A 22,365-nucleotide genomic window follows, 5' to 3' on the forward strand; every position below is an offset into this window, starting at 1 on the left:
GTAGGCGCTTAACAAATGCCGTAATTATTATTGCTATTATAAGTACGACTGACTGATCGCCTATCAGAAATGACGGACAACAAATCAGTTGTCAGAACAAGTGAATTAGATTTCTGATATCCCAAGGACGCAATACCAAAGGGGACTCCATGGCAGGCAGTTTGGTTGTTGCTGTTTCTCGGCCTGGTGGCAGGCGGGGTTTTAACGGTTTTAGTGGTTTGAAATCGAATAGAACAAACAGAACGCCCATCTCTTCGACTCGCCCTGCTAGCGGAGAGTGTCTCTCCTCCGTGGCGAATCTCCCCACAACAGGAAGAGGAAGGAAGAAGGCGAGGGGAAGGGAGAAGCTGCCGGTTAACACTGAGCGTTCGAGAGATTCACACTGTGCCACCCCCCCTCCTGTCTCTGGTTCTAAAATCACCTCTCCCCAGCACCCCTGGAGCCCGCCCGGAGAGATCCTGGCAGGGTCTCCTTTCTCTAGGACTCAGGTTTCCGTGCCCCACCTCCTTCCACTCTCCACAAATTCGAACCCTTAGCACGGGGCTTTGCCCGCAGTAAGCTCTCAATAAATACGATCGAACGAATGAACGTTTCTCCGAAAAGACGCTTTCCGAGAGCAAGAGAGAAGTCCTGTCATTTGGGTTTATTTGCGGCATCGGGTAATATTAGCGCAAATCTGGGGTAAAATAAGTTAAATAAATAGAGCGGTCAAGTTATTACATCTCAGATACTCTTGTGCGGCAGAGCGGAGCTCCCGTAGTCTGTTTGGCGTTGATGAAACGGAGTCCCCATGTCATCACGTTCCCGTTCTCTTGCACTTCTGCATTTCTGGAAATGCACGGTCGGGGGACTTTGGCGTCCATTGAGAGTTGGCACTCTTCGGCCCCGCGGGCCTGGGGCGTCTGAGCCCGGTTTTCATCTGGGACGGCCAGATTTTCAGCGGGCCCATCCTCTTGCCCCGGAGCGACTCGGCCCGATAAGCGGTTTCCGTCCGTTGTTGACCCCTCCAGGATCGATCCTCCCATCCTCCTGGGCTCCTGCCGCCGAGTTCCTCAACCCGCAAGTGGTGGATGCGCTCAGAGGGGCCCGGGAGGGGGAACGCAGAGGTTCTGGAGTAACCCGTGGGGTCCGGCGACGCCGGAAAAGCATTCTAAGCGCGGGCAGGTCCGGAAGGAATCGGACTGCCTTAAAAACGGCGCCCGTCTGACCTCATCGTGTTGTGCGGCGAGGCAGTGGAACGTGTGACATCCCGTGTGTCTCAGGGCCTGGTTGTTTTCGGTGCTGTGGTAGCCTCCCCTATCCAAACCGGAGCTGCAGGGCAGGCTGGAAGGAGACGGGTCAGACCGCCGTCCAAATCGGCGGGCCCAAGCGGACGGGCCCCGTCTTGGTCCCAAGGGCCCCTTGCGTCATTTTGGAGGAGGAAATCTCAGCGACAGTTCTTGGGACATGCGGGAAATCTCAGCCAGTTGCTCCATGGGGGTGGATTTCCTTTCGGTCAGTAAAATTGCTTCAGGTGGGAGAGTACGCCCAAGATCTTCATCGAAATATCCGCTAACACCGACCAGACGGTCTTTTGTTCAAACTTATTTAAAAATCCATTTTCCTGCGGGAGACAATACATTTTCTGGTCATTTCAAAGCCGGGGGCAGAACAATCAGCTAGCATACAAGAAAGTGTGACCCAGTGGGAGTCGGAGGACCGGGTTCTAATCCCAGCTCTGCCACTGACGCTTATCCTCTCCGGGCTTCCGCACCTGGCAATCGATCAGTGGTATTTTTTGAGCACTTACTGTGTACGGAGCACTGTATTGAGCTCATGGAAAAGTACGACAGGGTAGACAGACACAATCCCTGCCCTAAAAGAGCTTACGGTGTGGTCGAAGAGACGGACACTCAAATAAATGACGGCTTGTGGAAGCAACACAGTATCAGGACGTGTCCATAAACGCTGTTGGGGTGGGGGTGGAGTGAGCACCTAAGCGCTGGCGTAGATACAAGTTCCCTCATCTGTAAAATGTGAGACTCTGAGTCCCACATGGGACAGGGACTACGTCCAGCCTGATTTGCTTGTATCCACCTCAGCGCTTAGTACAGTGCCTGGCACAGAGTAAGCGCTTAACAAATACCATGATTAGGATTATTGTTATTACGATTATTAAGGTAATCAGGTCAGACACAGTCCCCGTCCCATAGGGTTCACCGTCTAGGAGAGAGAACAGGTACTGAATCTCCCTTTTGCAGCTGTGGAAACTGAGGCACAGAGAAGTTAAGCGACTTGCCCAAAGTCACACCGCAGGTGAGTGGCGGAGCCGGGACGAGAACCCCGGTCCTCTGATTTCCAAGCCTGTGCCCCTTTCACTAGGCCACCCTTTGCTTCCCTACTTATTGCATTACCCCTTATAGGCAGGAGTCTTGCTTCTTATCCAGAAGCAGAGTGCTTTCCCCTCGCTCCCCAAGGTGGCAGAATCCTCAGATTTCTTTTCCGTAACAGTTTAAAACTCTTTCAAGTTAAAATTCATAGAAGTCAATGTTGAGAGTTCCTATAATTGACCAAAATCTGCTATTTTTTTCCTGACAAAGAGCATCTGAGACATTGCTTTTCAGTGCTATTCACCAAAACATCTAATGTGCAATATTTCATTATTTGCTGTAATTCCGATTCTTTCTTCCAGGCCTCTCAGTCTGTTCCAGACCGCTTTCCCTCCATCCCCGGAAAAGCCATTTCTGGCTCTGGGAAGGGTCCTTATCTACAGTCTGGAAACTTCCTAATCCTGGTATTGGCCAGCAATGCCCAGCAGGGAGAGGGCCTGGAAGGGAAGAGGATTGAGTCAGAGGGGTGAGTGTTAAGCTTGCATGCAGGGCCAAATTGCTGCTCCATCTGGCCCGGGAGGCAAACCAGAACCACAGAAACAGACTCCGCGCTTCCCCGGTGGCTCAGATCTGAGGTGGGGAGGGCCCTACATACATATCGGTGGAAAGAGCCCGGGCTGGGGACTCAGAGGTCATGGGTTCTAATCCCCGCTCCGCCACTCGTCAGCTGTGTGACTTTGGGCAACTCGCTTCATTTCTCTGTGCCTCAGTTACCTCATCTGTAAAATGGAGATTAGTCTTTGAGCTTCACGCGGGACAAACTCATCACCTTGAATCCCCCCAAGCGCTTAGAATGGTGCTTCGCACATAGTAAGTGCTTAACAAATGCCATCAATATTATTATTACCTCTCTCCAAATGTAATCCTTGCCAAGTGGATTGCCAAGGAAGAAGAGGGGAAATTATGACTGAGGTGCAAGAAACATGACGCCTTCATTCATTCAGGTATTCATTCATTCATTATTCACTCATTCATCCATCCATTCACTCACTCATTCATCCATCCATTCACCCATCCAATCATTCATTCATCCTTCCATTCATTCATCAATATTCATGGAGGGTCTATTAAGGGTAGAACACTGCACTGAACTCCTATTGTGTGCAGCGTAGGTTTCCACTGCCTGGAGGTGATAGGGAAAATTGCTTTTTAAGATAGACTCCCAGACTTGTACAAATTGAATCTTTGAAAAGATCTGAAAGCTTCCAGTCAGGACTGAAACGATCCAAAGGGTTGGCTCCCTGGCTTATTTGCTCTTTGAAGTCTGTCCCTTCTCTGTCCTCATCTCCCCTAAAAAAAAACAACAAACTTTTTTTAAAAAAATGGTATTTGTAAAACACTTACTATGTGTCAGACACTGCACTAAACGCCGGGGTAGATACAAGCTAATCAGATCGGACACAGTCCCTGGCCCACATGGGGTTCGGTCTTAATCCCCATTTTATAGATGAGATAACTGAGGCACAGAGAAGTGAAGTTACCTGCCCAAGGTCACACAGGAGACAAATGGCAATTTATTGAGTGCTTTCTGTGTGCATAGCACTGTACAAATCACTTGGGAGAGTACAACATAACAGAGTCGGTAGACATGTTCCCAACCTGCAGTGAGCTTACAGTCTAGAGGGGGATTCCGACATTAATTAAAGTAAATCGGGGAAATGTACATAAGTGCTTTGCAGCCAAGATGGAGCAGCATGTTGTTTTTTGGGGGTTTTTTGAGGGGGGTGGTTAATGGTATTTGTTAATCGCTTGCTATATGCCAGTCATTGTACTAAGCACTGGGGTAGATAGAAGTTAATCAGGTTGGGCACAGTCCCTGTCCCCCATGAGGCTCACAGTCTTAAACCCAGTTTTATAGATGAGGTAATAATAATAATACTAATGATGTTGGTATTTGTTAAATGCTTACTATGTGAAGAGCACCGTTCTAAGCGCTGGGGTAGATACAGGGTAATCGGGTTGTCGCACATGAGGCTCACAGCCTTAATCCCCATTTTACAGACGAGGTAACTGAGGCACAGAGAAGTGAAGTGACTTGCCCACAGTCACACAGCTGACAAGTGGCAGAGCCGGGATTCGAACCCATGACCTCTGACTCCCAAGTCCGTGCTCTTTCCACTGAGCCATGCTGCTTCTCTAATAATAATGATTATTAATAATAATAATTGTGGTATTTGTTAAGCACTTACTATGTGCCGGGCACTGTACTATGCACCGGGGTGGATGCAAGCAAATCGGGTTGGACACAGTCCCTCATAGGGCTCAGTATCCTATTCCCCATTTTACAGATAATCATAATAATAATAATGTTGGTATTTGTTAAGCGCTTACTATGTGCAGAGCACTGTTCTAAGCGCTGGGGTAGACACAGGGGAATCAGGTTGTCCCACGTGGGGCTCACAGTCTTATTCCCCATTTTACAGATGAGGTAACAGAGGCCCAGAGAAGTTAAGTGACTTGCCCACAGTCGAGGTAACTGAGGCACAGAGAAGTGACGTGACTTGCTAAGGTCGCACAGCAGACGAGTGGCGGAGCCAGGATTAGAACCCACGACTCTGACTCCCAGGCCCGTGCTCTATCCATTAAGCCACGCCGCTCCCCATGAGGTAACTGAGACACCGCAAATTTAAGTGACTTGTCCAAGGGCACACAGCAGATAAGTGGTAGAGCCGGGATTAGAAGCCAGGTCCTTCTGACTCCCGGGCCTGGGCTCTAACCACTAAGCCACAGTGCTTCTCGGGGGTTGTTGGGACCCCTTGGCTACTAGGACTCATTGCCTGTTGGTCTCAAGGCTGTCACTGCTGCTGTTACTAAAAGACAACTCTTTTTGGAGGCCCATAGTCATTCAATAGTATTTATTGAGCGCTTACTATGTGCAGAGCACTGTACTAAGCGCTTGGAATGTACAAATCGGTAGCAGATAGAGACAGTCCCTGCCCTTTGACGGGCTTACAGATATCTGGACCCAAGCTCTCTCTGGCTTCCCTGGCTCAGGGGAAAGAGCCCGGGCTTGGGAGTCGGAGGTCATGGGTTCGAATCCCGGCTCTGCCTCTTGTCAGCGGTGTGACTGTGGGCAAATCACTTGACTTCTCTGTGCCTCAGTGACCTCATCTGGAAAACGGGGATGAAGACTGTGAACCTCACGTGGGACAACCTGATTCCCCTGTATCTATCCCAGGACTTAGAACAGTGCTCTGCACATAGTAAGCGCTTAAAAAATTCCAACATTATTATTATTATTATTATTCCCTCCCAGCTTCATGGGAGAAGGTAGGGTGGGAGGGTTCCAAGTCATCAGACCCACTGGAGTCCTCTAAAAAAAGCCTGTATCCTCCCCAGCGTTTAGGACAGTGCCTGGCCTGTGCTCTGCACACAGAAATAATAATAATAATGTTGGTATTTGTTAAGCGCTTACTATGTGCCGAGCACTGTTCTAAGTGCTGGGTTAGATACAGGGGAATCAGGTTGTCCCACGTGAGGCTCACAGTCTTAATCCCCATTTTACAGATGAGGTAACTGAAGTACAGAGAAGTTAAGTGACTTGCCACAGTCACACAGCTGACAGGTGGCAGAAAGTACTCAATAAATACAACTGAATGAAGGAATGAAGGAATGAATGAATGAATATGGGACAGAGACTGTGTCCAAACTGATTAGCTTGTGTCTACCCCAGTGCCTTGTACAGTGTCTGGCACATAGTAAGCACTCAGAAAATACTATTATTATTATTATTATTTTTTCCCAGTCCTTTGCCCCGGCTCACTACACTTGACTGAGGGTGGGAGGGAAATCTCCTTCCATCTCCTCGTCTTTTCCCCTTCTTTCTCCTGTTGAGGACGGGCCTGGTGGTCCAGTGGGACCCAGACCGATTCACGTGTGTATAATAATGTTGGTATTTGTTAAACGCTTACTATGTGCAGAGCACTGTTCTAAGCGCTGGGGTAGATACAGGGTAATCAGGTTGACCCCCGTGAGGCTCACAGTTAATCCCCATTTTACAGATGAGGTAACTGAGGCACAGAGAAGTGAACTGCCTTGCCCACAGTCACACAGCTGACAAGTGGCAGAGCTGGGATTCGAACCCATGACCTCTGACTCCCAAGCCCGGGCTCTTTCCACTGAGTCACACTGTGTGTGGGGAGACGAGCGATTAGTCCGGGAAGACTTCCTGGAGGAAATATGATTTTAGGAGGTCTATGAGGATGGGGGGAAACGGCGACCTGTCGGATACGGAGGAGGAAGGCGTTGCAGTCCATCAGTCAGCGGTATTTACCGAGTGTTTACCGCGTGCCGACCACTGTACTGAGCGCTGGAGAAAGCATAACGTGACAGATTTGTTACAGATGATCCCGGCCCACAGGGAGCTGACGGTCTACACCCTCCAGGTCCGGGCCGGAGGGAGGGTGTGGGCAAGAGGTCGACGGGGCGAGAGGTGAGAATGAGGCACAGCAAGTAGGTTGGTGCTATAGTAGCCAAGAGTGTGGGCTGGGGTTAGTGAGTGAGGAGCGAGGTAAAGTAGGAGGGGGAGAGCCGACTGAGAAGCAGCGTGGCTTAGTGGTTAGAGCCCGGGCCTGGGAGTCGGAAGGACCTGGGTTCTAATCCCGGCTCTGCTACGTGTTCGGCGTATGTGTACGAGTGTGTGTGTGTGCGTTTATATGTGTTTGTGCGGGAGGCAGGTATGATCCAAACGGTGGAATTCTCCACCTGGAGATCCCCAAGACTTGGAGAAGCAGTTCCTCGTTGTGGTCAGGGTTCGGGTCTGCCAACTCTCTTACGCTACAGTCTCCCAAGCGTTTAGTGCAGTGCTCCGCATACGATCGATGGATTCCTGAGCCAGTTTTGGGGGAAGAGGAGCTGGAGAAAAATCATCACTGGCAGGACTCCTGGCTTGAAGCAGCACGGCATAATGGACAGAGCCCGGGCTTGGGAGTCGGAGGACGTGGGTTCTAAAACCGGCTCCACCGCTTGTCTGCTGTGTGACCTTGGGCAAGACACTTAACTTCTCCGTGCCTCAGTTGCCTCATCTTTAAATGGGGATGAAGACTGCGAGCCCCTCGTGGGACAACCCGATTACCGTGTCTCTACCCCGGCGCTTAGAACAGGGCCTGGCACCTAGTAAGCGCTTAACAAATACCGCAATAACGGTAATAATTTTTCCCATCAGGCAGTGAGGAAGGAAGGAAACCGAAGGGGAGAGGGGGCTGCTTTTGATTCGGGTGAAAGGGGAGACCCTTCGGGAATGAATCTCCGGCCGGTCTCCGCGGGACAGGCACACCCAGGGGGACTTCCAGGGAGAGGAAGGCACGGGGTTGGGTTGCCGGTGGCATAGTCTCAGACAGACAGACATCTTAAAAGCAGCAGGGCTCACGAGAGGAAGCCAGGGCTTTTCGTCCTGGAGAGATAACACCCTGGGGTTTGGAGAGTTCCTGTCAGCTGACGGGTCTGCTTCTTTCTGCTCTGCTCCTGGCTGACGGGGAGGGGATCAATGCATCAATCAGTGGTATTTATTGAGCGTTATGTGCAGAGCACTATACTAAGCGCTTGGGAGAGTACAGCAGAAGAGAGTCAGTAGACGTTCCCTGCCCACGAAGAGCTTACAGTCTAGAGGGCTGAGGGCATGAATTTTCATTCACCTTGTCAAAAATCCCCAATTAAGAACCCCTCTTTAGCCCCTAGTGCATAGGCTCCCTCAAAACTCCCGGTTTGCAGAGAATGCAGTCTGCAAAGGCAGAATAATAATAATTGTGGTATTTGTTAAGCTTTTATTACGTGCCAGGCACTGTACTCAGCGCTGGGGTGGATATAAGCGAATCAGGTTGGACACAGTCCCTGTCCCACACGGGGTTCACAGTCTTAGGGAAGCAGCATGAGCACGGGCTTGGGAGTCAGAGGTCGTGGGTCCTAATCCCGGCCCCCACCAATTATCTGCTGTGGGACCATAGGCAAGTCACTTCACTTCTCCGGGCCTCAGTTACCTCATCTGTAAAATGGGGATTGAGACCGGGAGCCCCACGTGGGACAACCTGATTACCCTGTACCTACCTCAGCGCTTAGAACAGTGCACAGAGTAAGCGCTTAACAAATACCATCATTATTATACAGTGCCTGGCACATAGTAAGCACTTAACAAATACCATAATTATTATTATCTCCATTTTAGATGAAGGAACTGAAGCCCAGAGGAGTGAGGTGACTTGCCCAAAGTCACACAGCAGACAGGTGGCAGAACCGGGATTAGAACCCAGGTCCTTCTGCCTCCCGGGCCCGGGACCTGACCACCAGGCCACTAGGCAGAAATCTGCATTTGCCTGACAGCACAACCCCTGGGACATTTCTCGAGGGCTTATTCATTCATTCAATCGTAGTTATTGAGCGCTTACTGTGTGCAGAACGCTGTACTAAGTGCTTGGAATGGACGATTCCAATCCCGGTTCTGCCCCTTGTCAGCTGTGTGACTGTGGGCAAGTCACTTAACTTCTCTGTGCCTCAGTTACCTCATCTGTAAAATGGGGATTAACTGTGAGCCTCACGTGGGCCAACCTGCTTACCCTGTATCTACCCCAGCGCTTAGAACAGTGCTCTGCACATAGCAAGCGCTTAACAAATACCAACGTTATTATTATTATTATTTCAATTCGTTAATGGAGACAATCCCTACCCCACAACGGGCTCATAGTCTGAAAGGGGGAGACAGACAACGAAACAAAACAAGTAGGCAGTAGTCGGGCTTATTATGTGCTAAGGCCGGGGAAGATACAAAATAACCAAGTCGGACCCACACTGGGTCGAAAAACCCCCCAGAGCATCAGCCGTCATTCCACCCTGGCTCAACAGCACCGTGGCTAGACAGGAAGGGCAGTGATTCGCGGTGGTTCCGATTCCATTTAGTCTCAGGATGTCTGGGCTAAAGAGGAACGATTGCAGAGGGGCTCTGACCCACCCTAATGCTCCGTTCCCGGTCTTCCCCCGGTTTTGGAAAACTCGCTTTAGGCGAATCGCTGGAGCTTCGCTAATATCTGGAATGAAAATGAGGAGACTGTGTTTTCCCTGAGGGGCCTCGCTGCCCGGCGGACTACCGAGAAGCTTTATTCCAGCATGAATTTCAGACTGCCCAACAGAGTCCTCCCGGATGGGAAGACCTACTAGGTGGTGGAGAAAGGAAGAAAATACTAAAACTCCAGCTAGCGAAGAGGAGAGGTGAGAAACGCGTTCAAACCTACCCAGCCTCCGTTCTGCCTTATCCACTCTCCGGCGTGGTGGGTGGTGAACTCCGCGATGAAACAAGAAATCTCCTCCCGAGTCTCTCTCGTCAGCGGGACTCCGCTCCTTTGGAGCTTCTTGGTGAGAATGCCCCCCAAGACAAATATCGTCACAATCCGCCCCCAGTTGACGATGCCGTCCTCGAACTCCTTTTCCACAATTTGGCCGAAGATTCTTCTGGCTGCCCCTACCGAGCCAACGTCGAGACTGTCGAAGCACGGCTTCAGAGCCTTCTCCACGTCCCCCTGGACCGAGAACATGACGTTTTGCAGCGCCCGAGAAGTTCTGCTTGGGACCGTCCCAAGTCGCGGCGTCTGGAGGACGTCATCCAGATAGTCCAGAGCCAGGGCTCGGACGGACCAGAATACACCGTCGTCCATGTGTCCGGCCAGATGCGGCGGTCCCGGCCCGGGTCGCACCTGGTCGAGGTCACTCAGCCACTCCGCGGGGTAGGGACCCTCGGGAGGCTGATATTTGAAGGGCTCCTCTCTGGGGCTGGGGAAATTTCCCTCTGCATCATCGAAAGTGCTGTAAAATCCTCTTAGTCAATCTCTTTCCTGTGTGGGCTGAGGTGAAAATGAAAGTTGAAAATTGCAGAACGGGAAAATTTAGCTTCACAGATGAGCCACGCTTCCTCATTACCGCCATTGATTAAACCGGCCTTGAACACCAGCAAACCCACCCCCCAGCGTGGCTGTCCGCGCTCGGGCCGGGAACAATAATAATAATAATAATGCTGCTATTTGTTAAGCGCTTACTACGTGCCGAGCACTGTTCTAAGCGCTGGGGTGGACATAGGGGAATCAGGTTGTCCCACGTGGGGCTCACAGTCTTAATCCCCATTTTACAGATGAGGGAACTGAGGCACAGAGAAGTGAAGTGACTTGCCCACAGTCACACAGCCGACAAGTGGCAGAGCTGGGATTCGAACTCATGAGCCCTGACTCCAAAGCCCGTGCTCTTTCCACTGAGCCACGCTGCCTCTCCCTGGGAACCCGGCCAGAGGGGTGGAGCTGCCGCGCCCTCTGGCCAGGAGAGTTCGGACAGCCGCCTCTTCGCCGGGTCCCCCGCACCGGGCCCCTTGGCCAGGTCGCGACCGAGGGAACTGCCCTCTTTACCTCGTCTCCCACTCCCTTCTGCCTCACCCTGACTCGCTCCCTTCATTCATCCCCCGCTCCCGGCCCCGCACCACTTACGTACCAATCCGTAATTTATTTATTTCTATGAATGTCTGTCTCCCCCTCTAGACTGTAAGCTCGTTGCGGGCAGGGAACGTGTCATATTGCTGTCTTCTACTCCCCCAAGCGCTTAGTACAGCGCCCTGTACACAGTGAGCGCTCAATAAATACGACAGACCGAAATAAATAATAATAATAATGTTGGTATTTGTTAAGCGCTTACAAGGTGCCGAGCACTTTTCTAAGCGCTGGGGTAGATACGGGGTAATCGGGTTGTCCCTCGTGGGGCTCCCGGTCTTAATCCCCATTTTCCAGATGAGGTACCTGAGGCGCAGAGAAGCGAAGTGACTTGCCCCAAGTCACACAGCCGACGGGTGGCGGATCCGAGATTAGAACCCGGGACCTCTGACTCCTAAACCCGTGCTCTTAACGCTGAGCCGCACGATACAATTGACTATCTTCTTTTGTTTCAAACCCCAGGGCCTCTGGACTTCCAGGCGTCTCCCTTTCTCAGGGCCGAATTTTCCAGCATGTGCCGGACAGAGGGTCCCTCCTGCATCTCTTCCTCTCGGTTCGTCTTGCGCTCTGTCATTCTCGGCCGGTTAATCCATTCGCTCAATTCATTCGAACCTGTTCACTGAGCGCTTACCGTGCGCAGAGCTCTGTGCTAAGCGCTTGGGAGAGTACGACCTAACAACGGAACGGACACGTTCCCTGTCCACAACGAGCTTGGAGTCTAGAGGAGGAGACAGACGTTCGCGTCAATGGAAGCGGCGCGGCTCAGTGGAAGGAGCCTGGGCTTCGGAGTCAGAGCTCATGGGTTCGACTCCCGGCTCTACCCCTTGGCAGCTGTGTGACCGTGGGCAAGTCACTTCACTTCTCTGGGCCTCAGTCACCTCATCTGGAAAATGGGGATTAACTGTGAGCCTCACGTGGGTCGACCCGATTACCCTGTATCTACCCCAGCGCTTAGAACAGTGCTCGGCACGTAGTAAGCGCTTAACCAATACCAACGTTATAGATGAGTCAGTGACAGACGTGGATATAGATAGGCAGGTCAGGGAGGTGGGGAGAAACTCTAATCGGCCCACTGGGCTCCTGAAGAACAGCTTGTTGTTGACTTACGCCGTCGAGTCGCCTCCGACCCAAAGCGACGCCACGGACGCATCTCTCCCGGAACGCCCCACCTCCATCTGCAATCGTTCCGGTAGTGGATCCGGCGGGTTTTCTTGGTAAAGATCCGGAAGCGGTCTACCATCGCCTCCTTCCCCGCGGTCAGCTTGAGTCTCCGCCCTCGACCCCCTCCCGTGCCACCGCCGCCCAGCACCGGTGAGTTTTGACTTGTAGCAGAAGGCCCGCCTCTCGCCGGCCCCTCCCCGAGCTAGGGATAATAATAATAATGATGTTGGTATTTGTTAAGCGCTTACTATGTGCCGAGCACCGTTCTAAGCGCTGGGGTAGATACAGGGTAATCAGGTTGTCCCACGTGAGGCTCACAGTTAATCCCCATTTTACAGACGAGGTAACTGAGGCACAGAGAAGTTAAGTGACTCGCCCACAGTCACACAGCTGACGAGTGGCAGAGCCGGGATTCGAACTCATGACCTCTGACTCCCAAGCCCGACGGGCCTCTGCTTGACTCTCCCTCCCGTAGTCGAGACCGGTAGAGGGCTGGAAACTCTTCAGGTGCCACCCTGAGAGGGGACGACGAACGGCTCTGGCGTGAAATTTGGCTGAAGCAACTCGAGATTAAAGGCCACAGGGAGGCATTAGGACTACCTGCGGGTTTCGGCGATCTCTGCCGCCTCTTTGCCCCGGGACCACAGGAAATTGAGAGCCGGTGGCGTGTCTCCCAGAAACTACTCTCCCGAGGGCTTACTACGGTGCTCTGCACACGGTAAGCGCTCAATAAATACGACCGATTGATTAATTGATTCTCTAAGGAGGTACCAGATTAGCAGGGTGCCCCAAGAGCTGAAATGTTTCCATGAAGGAAGTGGGTAGTGGTTAAGTCGTAATAACAGGCAAGAGACAGAAGGTGTGGTCTAGTGGAAAGAGCGCGGGCCCGGGAGTCGGAGGACCTGGGTTCGAATCTCGGCTCTTCCAATTGTTTGCTGTGTGACCTTGGGAAAGTTGCTTAAGTTCTCTGTGCCTCGCTTCTCCTGCTCTCCCTCCTACTTAGACTGTGAGCCCCACGCGGGACGGGGACCGTGTCCAACCTAAGTGACTCACGAGAAGCAGCGTGGCGTAGCGGATAGGACACGGGCCTGGGAGTTAGAAGGTCTGGGGTTCTAATCCCGGCTCCGCCACTTGTCCCCTGGGTGACCTTGGGCAAGTCACTTCACTTCTCTGTGCCTCCGTTATCTCACCTGTAAAATGGGATTTGAGACTGTGAGCCCTAGGTGGGAGAGGGACTGCGTCCAACCCGATTTGCTTGACTTAATACAGTGCCTGGCGCATAGTAGAGCTTAACGAATACCACAGTTGTTATTATTACTGTTATTACCCCAGTGTTTAGATCAGTGTTTGACGCATGGTGAGCACTTAGCAAGTACCGTAAAACAACACCAACGGTGAACACGCCGGGGGAGGGCTGTTTGTTCCTCATTCCAGGGCAGCTCTCGCCTCACGCACGGTAAATTTCCGGTGTCTTCTGAGCTAAAGGCCTGGGATCAAGCATCTCCTCTCCCCGCCCGCCTCGCCGTCCACTCCCTCCATCTCCCTCCAGAGGAGTCACCGTCCTGACACGAAACACCGACTCCGGAACCTGGAATTTTCAGCGAGGGCAAAACTGGTCTTGAGGGGGCTTGGGAGACGTCATGTAAGACGCCACGGGGGTGGCGAGGGTGGTCCCGTGTCCCCCCACCCCGCACCTCTCAGGAAAGGGTGGGGGTCCTCACGGGACCCCTGGGGTCACAATCTCGGGGGCGTCGGACATCGCCAAGGGGCTGCGATGGCCTGAACGTGCCTCATTTTTTTTTTATGGTATTTGTTGAGAACTTACTGTGTGTCAGACAGCGTACTAAGCGTTGGGGTGCACACACGCTAACCAGGTTGGACACAGTCCCTGTCCCGCAGAGGGCTCACGTTCTCGATCCCCATTTTACAGATGAGGTAACTGAGACACAGAGAAGTCAAGTGACTTGTCCAAGGTAACACAGCAGGTAAGTGGGGTGGGACGGGGGGGGCAGGGATTAGAACCCAGGTCCTTCTGACTCCCAGGCCCTCTCTCTATCCACTAGGCCACGTTCCCCTCCCGCCGTGAGGAGGATTGGCTAGGAACCACTGGTTTCTAAGGATCGCCAAGGGCAGGTAACGTGGAAGGAGAAGAGGGGCTCATTCATTCATTCATTCGGTGGTATTTATTGAGCGCTTACTGTGTGCTGTGTACTGTGTACTGTACTAAGCACTCGGGAGAGTAACGTTGCAGCGGAGAAGACCGAAGCTGAGATTTGGGAAAACAAAGAAAGGATGCGGGACTCTGACCTGCTCCAGGGAGTGAAGAGGAGCACTGGCAGGTTGGAAGAGTCACCTGTTGGATGCTCGGTACTATTTGTCTGCGGCCTGTCGGGGGAAACCTCCAGTCCCTTTTTAGCCCAGGCAAAACCCCAAAAATCTTCCCCTTTCTCAAAACACCCCCTCGGGAAAGTAACTTCAAAACAGCAGTGCAGATTGCCTGGGGAGAGCCCGGACTTTCCATCCCTCTGCAGCCTGCGAGCTGCAAAACTGACATCATTCAAGAGGGAAAGTTTGCAACGAGAAGTGAAAGCGTTTCCTCAATCTCGCCACTTCCCCGTGGGCCCGGATCCAGCACGCCAGAATCCTGCGGGGTCCCCAGGTCTGGTGGAGGCACAGCCCGGTCTGGGCTTCGTATTTATCTTATTTTCCGGTATTTGTCACAGGCTCACTACGCGTCGAACATTGTTCTAAACCCTGGGGTAGGCGTACGTTAATTAGGTTGGACGCAGTCCCCTACCGCATGGGGCTCACAGTCCAAGTAGGAGGGAGAATAGATATCCCCATTTTACGGTTGGGGAACCGAGGTAGGGAGTAGTGAAGTGACTTGCCCAAGGTCACCCAGCAAGAAATTGGCAGAACCGGGATTCGAACTCTTTCCACTGGGCCACGCTGCTTCGGACGCTGCTGACTCCTTTTTTCGCTGAGGGGACAAGCAACTTGGCCAAGTAGAAGCAGCGTGGCCTAGTGGAAAGAGCTCGGGCCTGGGAGTCAGAGGATGTGGGTTCTAATCCCGGCTCCTCCACCTGTCTGCTGGGTGACCTTAGGCAAGTCACTTCACTTCTCTGGGCCTCGGTTCTCTCATCTGCAAAAACGGGGATTGAGACTGTGAGCCCCACGTGGGACAGGGATCGGGTCTGACCCGATTGCCTGGTGTCTACCCCAAGCGCTTAGAAGAGGGTGTTTCAGAAAGAGGGCAAATCACGAGGTAGGGACCGAGCTTCCAAGGTTGGGAGTTGAGAGGGAGATGCAGACAGGAGGTGAGTTGGGGAGGAGTGAAGAGAGCGAGCTGGGGTCTGTAACATGGGGAGAGCCGGTGGAGGGCCTTGAAACCAGCTGTTAGATTTGGATCGTCCTGAGGGAGTATCTTTCATTCATTCATTCAGTAGTATTTATTGGCGCTTACTCTGTGCAGAGCACTGTACTGAGCGCTTGGAGTGTACAATTTGGCAACAGATAGACACAAAGGGCATCAATTCCTCTACCCTGCAGAGAAACCGATGTGCGCATCAATCCCACCCAGAGGTTGCGGGCAGGTAGACTTCCCAATTTTTTTAATTTTTATATGGTATCTGTTAAGCGCTCATTATGTGCCAGGCACTAGGTACTAGGGTAGGTACAAGCTGATCGGGTCAGAAACGGTCCCTGTCCCGCATGGGACTCACAGTCTTAATCCCCCATTTTCCAGTTGAGGTAACCGAGGCATAGGGAAGTGAAGTGACTCACCCAAGGTCACACGGCAGACAAGTGGACGAGCCGGGATTAGGATCCATGACCTTGTGACGCGCAGGCCCGTATTCTCTATGCTAGGCCATGCTACTTCTCAGCGTGCATTTTAAACGAGTGCATTTGTAAGGATAATACTCACAAGCGCTTACTTAATCAGGGGGAGGGGAGGCTAGAGTTAGAGTAATGGAGGAAATTCTCAGAAAGTTCAAACTCTCATTTACCTGGCTTCAACTTTCCCACAAAACATTACAGATCTAACAAGGTGGACTAAAGGTAGACCCGTCCTGAGGAGGGGCCTATTAAGAAGCCCATTCCCAGGAATAAGGGCCGCAATACAGTGAAGTGAAGCAGTGCGGCCCAGTGGTTAGATCCGTGGGCCTGGGAGTCAGAAGGACCTGGGTTCTACTCCCTGCTCTGCCACCTGCCTGCTGCGTGACCTTGGGCGAGTCACTTCACTTCTCTGTGCCTCAGTTCCTTCGTCTGTAAAATGGGGATTAAGACTGCGAGCCCCAAGTGGGACACGGACTGCGTCCAACCTGATCGTCTTGTATCTCCCCCAGATCGCAGTCAAGTACCCAACACATCGTAAATGCTTAACAGATACCATTAAAGAGAAGTGGTCAGGACACTAGAAAATAAGTGAAAAGATCAAAATGGCTTAGCCCCCTAGGATTTATGGCTCCCACCCCAGGAAGTACAGAAAAAGGCCGCCTGGGAAAACCCCAGTGGAACAATTAGGGAACGGGAAGCCAGAATCTGCTGCTTCCCTGCTGTGTGACCTTGAGCAAGTCAATGAACTTCTCTGTGTCAGTTTCCTCATCTGAAACTAGAAATAAGATACCCGTTCTCCTTCCTTCTTGGACTGTGAGTCTCATGTGGGTCAGGGCCGACGCCAATCTAGCGTCACTAATATTAGAGTGTAAGCCTGAATATTCCTGGTTCCTGCCTAGCCCCAAGGAGGTGTAGCGTCTGAAGGAGGTTTTCCTATTTCTGGTTCCTGTTTAGGAAAAGGAAACAGTCTTTTCTCTTCCGGGAAATATCTCATTAGGAAGGATTTCAGTCTAAATTGCTTTCCCCTTAAGTCCCTTGGCAAAAAAATAAATACATAAACCCTAAACAGCTTGAGTGGTTGTTTGAAAGATACTGAAACCCAATTTCCCCACCTTGTGGGGTCTCTGAATCAAAAGACCACACTTATCAGCCCAGTACAGTCATCCCGCTTTATATCGGCAGCCTGGTTTTCGGCAGGCCTATCCCCTAATCCATCAATCGATAATAATTATTATATTATTTGTGCCAAGCCATCGATCGACCAGTCAGTGGTATTTATTGAACGCTGACCGTGTGCAGAGCACTGTGCAATACAACAGAGTTACCCATGACCTCCTTCTTGCCAAATCCAATGGCTCCTACTCCATTCTGATCCTCCTTGACCTCTCTGCTGCCTTTGACACCGTCGACCATCCCCTCCTCCTCCATACCTTATCTCACCTTGGCTTCACGGACTCCGTCCTCTCCCGGTTCTCCTCTTACCTCTCTGGCCGGTCATTCTCGGTCTCCGTCGCTGGCGCCTCCTCCCCCTCCCATCCTTTAACTGTTGGAGTTCCTCAAGGGTCAGTTCTCGGCCCTCTTCTGTTCTCCATTTACACTCACTCCCTCGGTGAACTCATTCGCTCTCACGGCTTCGACTACCATCTCTACGCAGATGACACGCAGCTCTACATCTCCGCCCCTGTCCTCTCCCCCTCCCTTCGGGCTCGCGTCTCCTCCCGCCTCCGGGACGTCTCCGCCTGGATGTCGGCCCGCCGCCTAAAACTCAACGTGAGCGAGACCGAGCTCCTCATCTTCCCTCCCAAACCCGGTCCTCTCCCAGACTTCTCTATCACCGTGGATGGCACGACCGTCCTTCCCGTCTCTCGGGCCCGCGATCTCGGTGTCATCCTTGACTCGTCTCTCTCGTTCACCCCACGCATCCTATCCGTTACCGGGACCTGCCGGTTTCACCTCTACGATATCGCTAAGATCCGCCCTTTCCTCTCCACCCAGACGGCTACCTTACTGCTACGGGCTCTCGTTATATCCCGGCTAGACTACTGTGTCAGCCTTCTCTCTGACCTCCCCTCCTCCTCTCTCGCCCCGCTCCGGTCTATTCTTCACTGCGCTGCCCGGCTCATCTTCCTGCAGAAACGATCTGGGCATGTCACTCCCCTTCTTAAACACCTCCAGTGGTTGCCTATCGACCTCCGCTCCAAACAAAAACTCCTCACTCAAGGCTTCAAGGCTCTACATCACCTCGCCCCTTCCTACCTCTCCTCCCTTCTCTCTTTCCACCGCCCACCCCGCACGCTCCGCTCCTCCGCCGCCCACCTCCTCACCGTCCCTCGGTCTCGCCCATCCCGCCGTCGACCCCCGGGTAACGTCCTCCCGCGGTCCCGGAACGCCCTCCCTCCTCACCTCCGCCAAACTGATTCTCTTCCCCTCTTCAAAACCCTACTTAAAACTCACCTCCTCCAAGAGGCCTTCCCAGACTGAGCTCCTCTTCTCCCTCTACTCCCTCTACCACCCCCCCCCCTTCACCTCTCCGCAGCTAATGCAACGGTTCTTTTTAGAAGCAGCGTGGCTCAGTGGAAAGAGCACGGGCTTTGGAGTCAGGGCTCATGAGTTCGAATCCCAGCTCTGCCACTTGTCGGCTGTGTGACTGTGGGCAAGTCACTTAGCTTCTCTGTGCCTCAGTTCCCTCATCTGTAAAATGGGGATTAAGACTGTGAGCCCCATGTGGGACAACCTGATTCCCCTATGTCTACCCCAGCGCTTAGAACAGTGCTCGGCACATAGTAAGCGCTTAACAAATACCAACATTATTATTAAACCCTCTTTTCCCCCCTTTCCCTCTGCTCCTCCCCCCTCCCTTCCCATCCCCTCAGCACTGTACTCGTCCGCTCAACTGTATATATTTCCATTACCCTATTTATTTTGTTAATGAATGTACATCGCCTTGATTCTATTTAGTTGCCATTGTTTTTACGAGATGTTCTTCCCCTCGTCTCTATTTATTGCCATCGTTCTCGTCTGTCCGTCTCCCCCGATTAGACCGTAAGCCCGTCAAACGGCAGGGACTGTCTCTATCTGTTGCCGACTTGTTCATTCCAAGCGCTTAGTACAGTGCTCTGCACATAGTAAGCGCTCAATAAATACTATTGAATGAATGAATTGAAGCAATCCCTACCCTCAAGGAGCTTACAGTCTTCAAGGATCTTTAACCATAATCTTATTTAATTTCTATGGTCAGGAGTTTCTGTTTGATGCGGAGCTGGATAGGCAACCCCTGGAGGTTCTTGAGGAGGGAGGAAGCGTGGGCTGAACGTTTTTGTAGAAAGATGATCTAGGCAGCAGAGTGAAGCACAGATCGGAGTGGGGAGAGACATGAGGCAGGGAGGTCAGTTTAGACTCACAGTCTAAGTAAGAGGGAGTAAACACAGGAAAATTCCAACTGGCAACAAATAAACCTGCCCGAGCCTTGACTGTGACGCTGCCTGCTGAATTCCAGCATATATGAGTGTGTGTGTGTGAAGAGGGGACTGTCCATCAATGATTTTTCAAAATTGTATTTTCTAAGCCTTTACTCTGTGCCAGGTACTGTTCTAAGCACTGGGGTAGATGCAAGCTAATCAGGTTGGACCCAGTCCGTGTCCCACACGGGGCTCACGGTATTAACCTCCATCTTACAGACGATGTAACTGAGGCCCAGAGAAGTGAAGTGACTTGCTCAAGATCACACAGACGGCAAGTGGAGGAGCCCGTGCTCTATCCACTAGGCCAGGCTGCTTCTTAAGTGATTTCAAGAGTTTGGGAGAATCTTCAGGGAAGAACCTCTCCAGTGTAGAAGGGTCCTCGGTCACCTTTGTAGACTTTAATATTCACCCCAGCCTCACGAGTACTTGCTCTTGTCTAGACTGTAAGCTTGTTCCCTGTAAGGCAGGGAACTTGTCTGCTAATTCTGATGTTTTGTACTCTCCCAGGTGCTTAATACAGGGTTTTATACAGAGTAAACCTTCAATAATTATCACTGATTGATTATATTCTACTATTTCCCCGTGTCTCGTCTTGTCTTCTCCTGTGGAGTCATCTCCGACCCAAAGCGACGTCATGGACACCTCTCTTCCAGAACGCCCCACCTCCATCTGCAATCGTTCTGGCAGTGGATCCATAGAGTTTTCTCGGGAAAAATACGGAAGCGGTTTACCACTGCGTCCTCCCGCACAGTAAAGTTGAGTCTCCGCCCTCGACTCTCCCACGCCGCTGCTGCCCAGCACGGGTGAGTTCGCCCCTGCCCTCCTACCTTCCTTAACTTCTATTTTTAACCACTCAATCTCCAAGGGCTCCTTCCCCTCTGCCTTCAAACATGCCCACATCTCCCCCATCCTAAAAAAACCCGCTCTTGACCCCACTTCCCCCTCCAGTTATCGTCCTATCTCCCTACTACCCTTCCTTTCCAAAATCCTAGAACGAGTCGTCTACAATCGATGCCTAGAATTCCTTAACTCCCATTCTCTCCTAGACCCCCTCCAATCTGGCTTCCGTCCCCTCCACTCTACCGAGACTGCTCTCTCTAAGGTCACCCGTGACCTCCTTCTTGCCAAATCCAATGGCTCCTACTCCATTCTGATCCTCCTTGACCTCTCTGCTGCCTTTGACACCGTCGACCATCCCCTCCTCCTCCATACCTTATCTCACCTTGGCTTCACGGACTCTGTCCTCTCCCGGTTCTCCTCTTACCTCTCTGGCTGGTCATTCTCGGTCTCCTTCGCTGGAGCCTCCTCCCCCTCCCATCCTTTAACTGTTGGAGTTCCTCAAGGGTCAGTTCTCGGCCCTCTTCTGTTCTCCATTTACACTCACTCCCTCGGTGAACTCATTCGCTCTCACGGCTTTGACTACTATCTCTACGCAGATGACACGCAGATCTACATCTCCGCCCCTGTCCTCTCCCCCTCCCTTCGGGCTCGCATCTCCTCCCGCCTCCGGGACGTCTCCACCTGGATGTCGGCCCGCCACCTAAAACTCAACATGAGCAAGACTGAGCTCCTCATCTTCCCTCCCAAACCCGGTCCTCTCCCAGACTTCTCTATCACCGTGGATGGCACGACCGTCCTTCCCGTCTCTCGGGCCCGCGATCTCGGTGTCATCCTTGACTCGTCTCTCTCGTTCACCCCACGCATCCTATCCGTTACCAAGACCTGCCGGTTTCACCTCTACGATATCGCCAAGATCCGCCCTTTCCTCTCCACCCAGACGGCTACCTTACTGTTACGGGCTCTCGTTATATCCCGGCTAGACTACTGTGTCAGCCTTCTCTCTGACCTCCCCTCCTCCTCTCTCGCCCCGCTCCGGTCTATTCTTCACTGCGTTGCCCGGCTCATCTTCCTGCAGAAACGATCTGGGCATGTCACTCCCCTTCTTAAACACCTCCAGTGGTTGCCTATCGACCTCCGCTCCAAACAAAAACTCCTCACTCAAGGCTTCAAGGCTCTACATCACCTCGCCCCTTCCTACCTCTCCTCCCTTCTCTCTTTCTACCGCCCACCCCGCACGCTCCGCTCCTCCGCCGCCCACCTCCTCGCCGTCCCTCGGTCTCGCCCATCCCGTCGTCGACCCCCGGGTCGCGTCCTCCCGCGGTCCCGGAACGCCCTCCCTCCTCACCTCCGCCAAACTGATTCTCTTTCCCTCTTCAAAACCCTACTTAAAACTCACCTCCCCCAAGAGGCGTTCCCAGACTGAGCTCCTCTTCTCCCTCTACTCCCTCTGCCATCCCCCCTTTACCTCTCCGCAGCTAAACCCTCATTTTCCCCTTTTCCCTCTGCTCCTCCACCTCTCCCTTCCCATCCCCACAGCACTGTACTCGTCCGCTCAACTGTATATATTTTCGTTACCCTATTTATTTTGTTAATGAATTGTACATCACCTTGATTCTATTTAGTTGCCATTGTTTTTACGAGATGTTCTTCCCCTTGACTCTGTTTATTGCCATTGTTCTCGTCTGTCTGTCTCCCCCGATTAGACTGTAAGCCCGTCAAACGGCAGGGACTGTCTCTATCTGTTGCCGACTTGTTCATCCCAAGCGCTTAGTACAGTGCTCTGCACATAGTAAGCGCTCAATAAATACTATTGAATGAATGAATGAATGACTTGTAGCAGATGGCCTTCCACTGGCTAGCCACTGCCCAAGCTGGGAATGGAATTGGGTAGGCCTCTGCTCGACTCGCCCTCCCGTAGTCGAGACTGGTAGAGGACTGGAAACGCTCCAGGTGCGACCCCGAGAGGAGATTATTTCCCCTAGTCATTATCTACCGTAATGTCTTTCTCCCCACGGAGGCTATAAGGTCCTTGTAGGCAGGGAGCAGTTCTACCAACAATGTTGTTCTATATTTTCCCCAGTACTTAGGGCTCTGCACACAGTACGTACTCAGGAAATACCATTGATTTACCACCGAGTAAACACATACATCTCTCCACTTCTCTTCAAAATCTCCAATGGCTACCCACTTCTCTCTGCATTAAATAGAAATTCCTCATCACTGGCTTCAAGGCTCTCCTCC

At 52.1% G+C, this 22,365-nt stretch overlaps 1 protein-coding gene across 1 annotated transcript in view; it reads right to left on the bottom strand.

Moving 5' to 3' along the window:
- Positions 1-628: 628 nt before the first annotated feature.
- BCL2A1 (BCL2 related protein A1) overlaps positions 629-22,365 on the bottom strand; it is a 36,622-nt gene continuing 14,885 nt past the window's right edge. Inside the window, exons 2-3 of the mRNA XM_007664762.3 lie at positions 9,590-10,195; positions 629-1,603 (exon numbers count right to left, since the gene is read on the bottom strand). Of these exons, the coding sequence (XP_007662952.1) occupies positions 1,496-1,603; positions 9,590-10,009 (528 nt within the window). The 5' untranslated portion in view covers positions 10,010-10,195 and the 3' untranslated portion in view covers positions 629-1,495. The remainder of the gene's footprint in view (positions 1,604-9,589; positions 10,196-22,365) is intronic.

This window comes from Ornithorhynchus anatinus, chromosome 5 (assembly GCF_004115215.2).
Source record: "Ornithorhynchus anatinus isolate Pmale09 chromosome 5, mOrnAna1.pri.v4, whole genome shotgun sequence".
NCBI lineage: Eukaryota > Metazoa > Chordata > Mammalia > Monotremata > Ornithorhynchidae > Ornithorhynchus > Ornithorhynchus anatinus.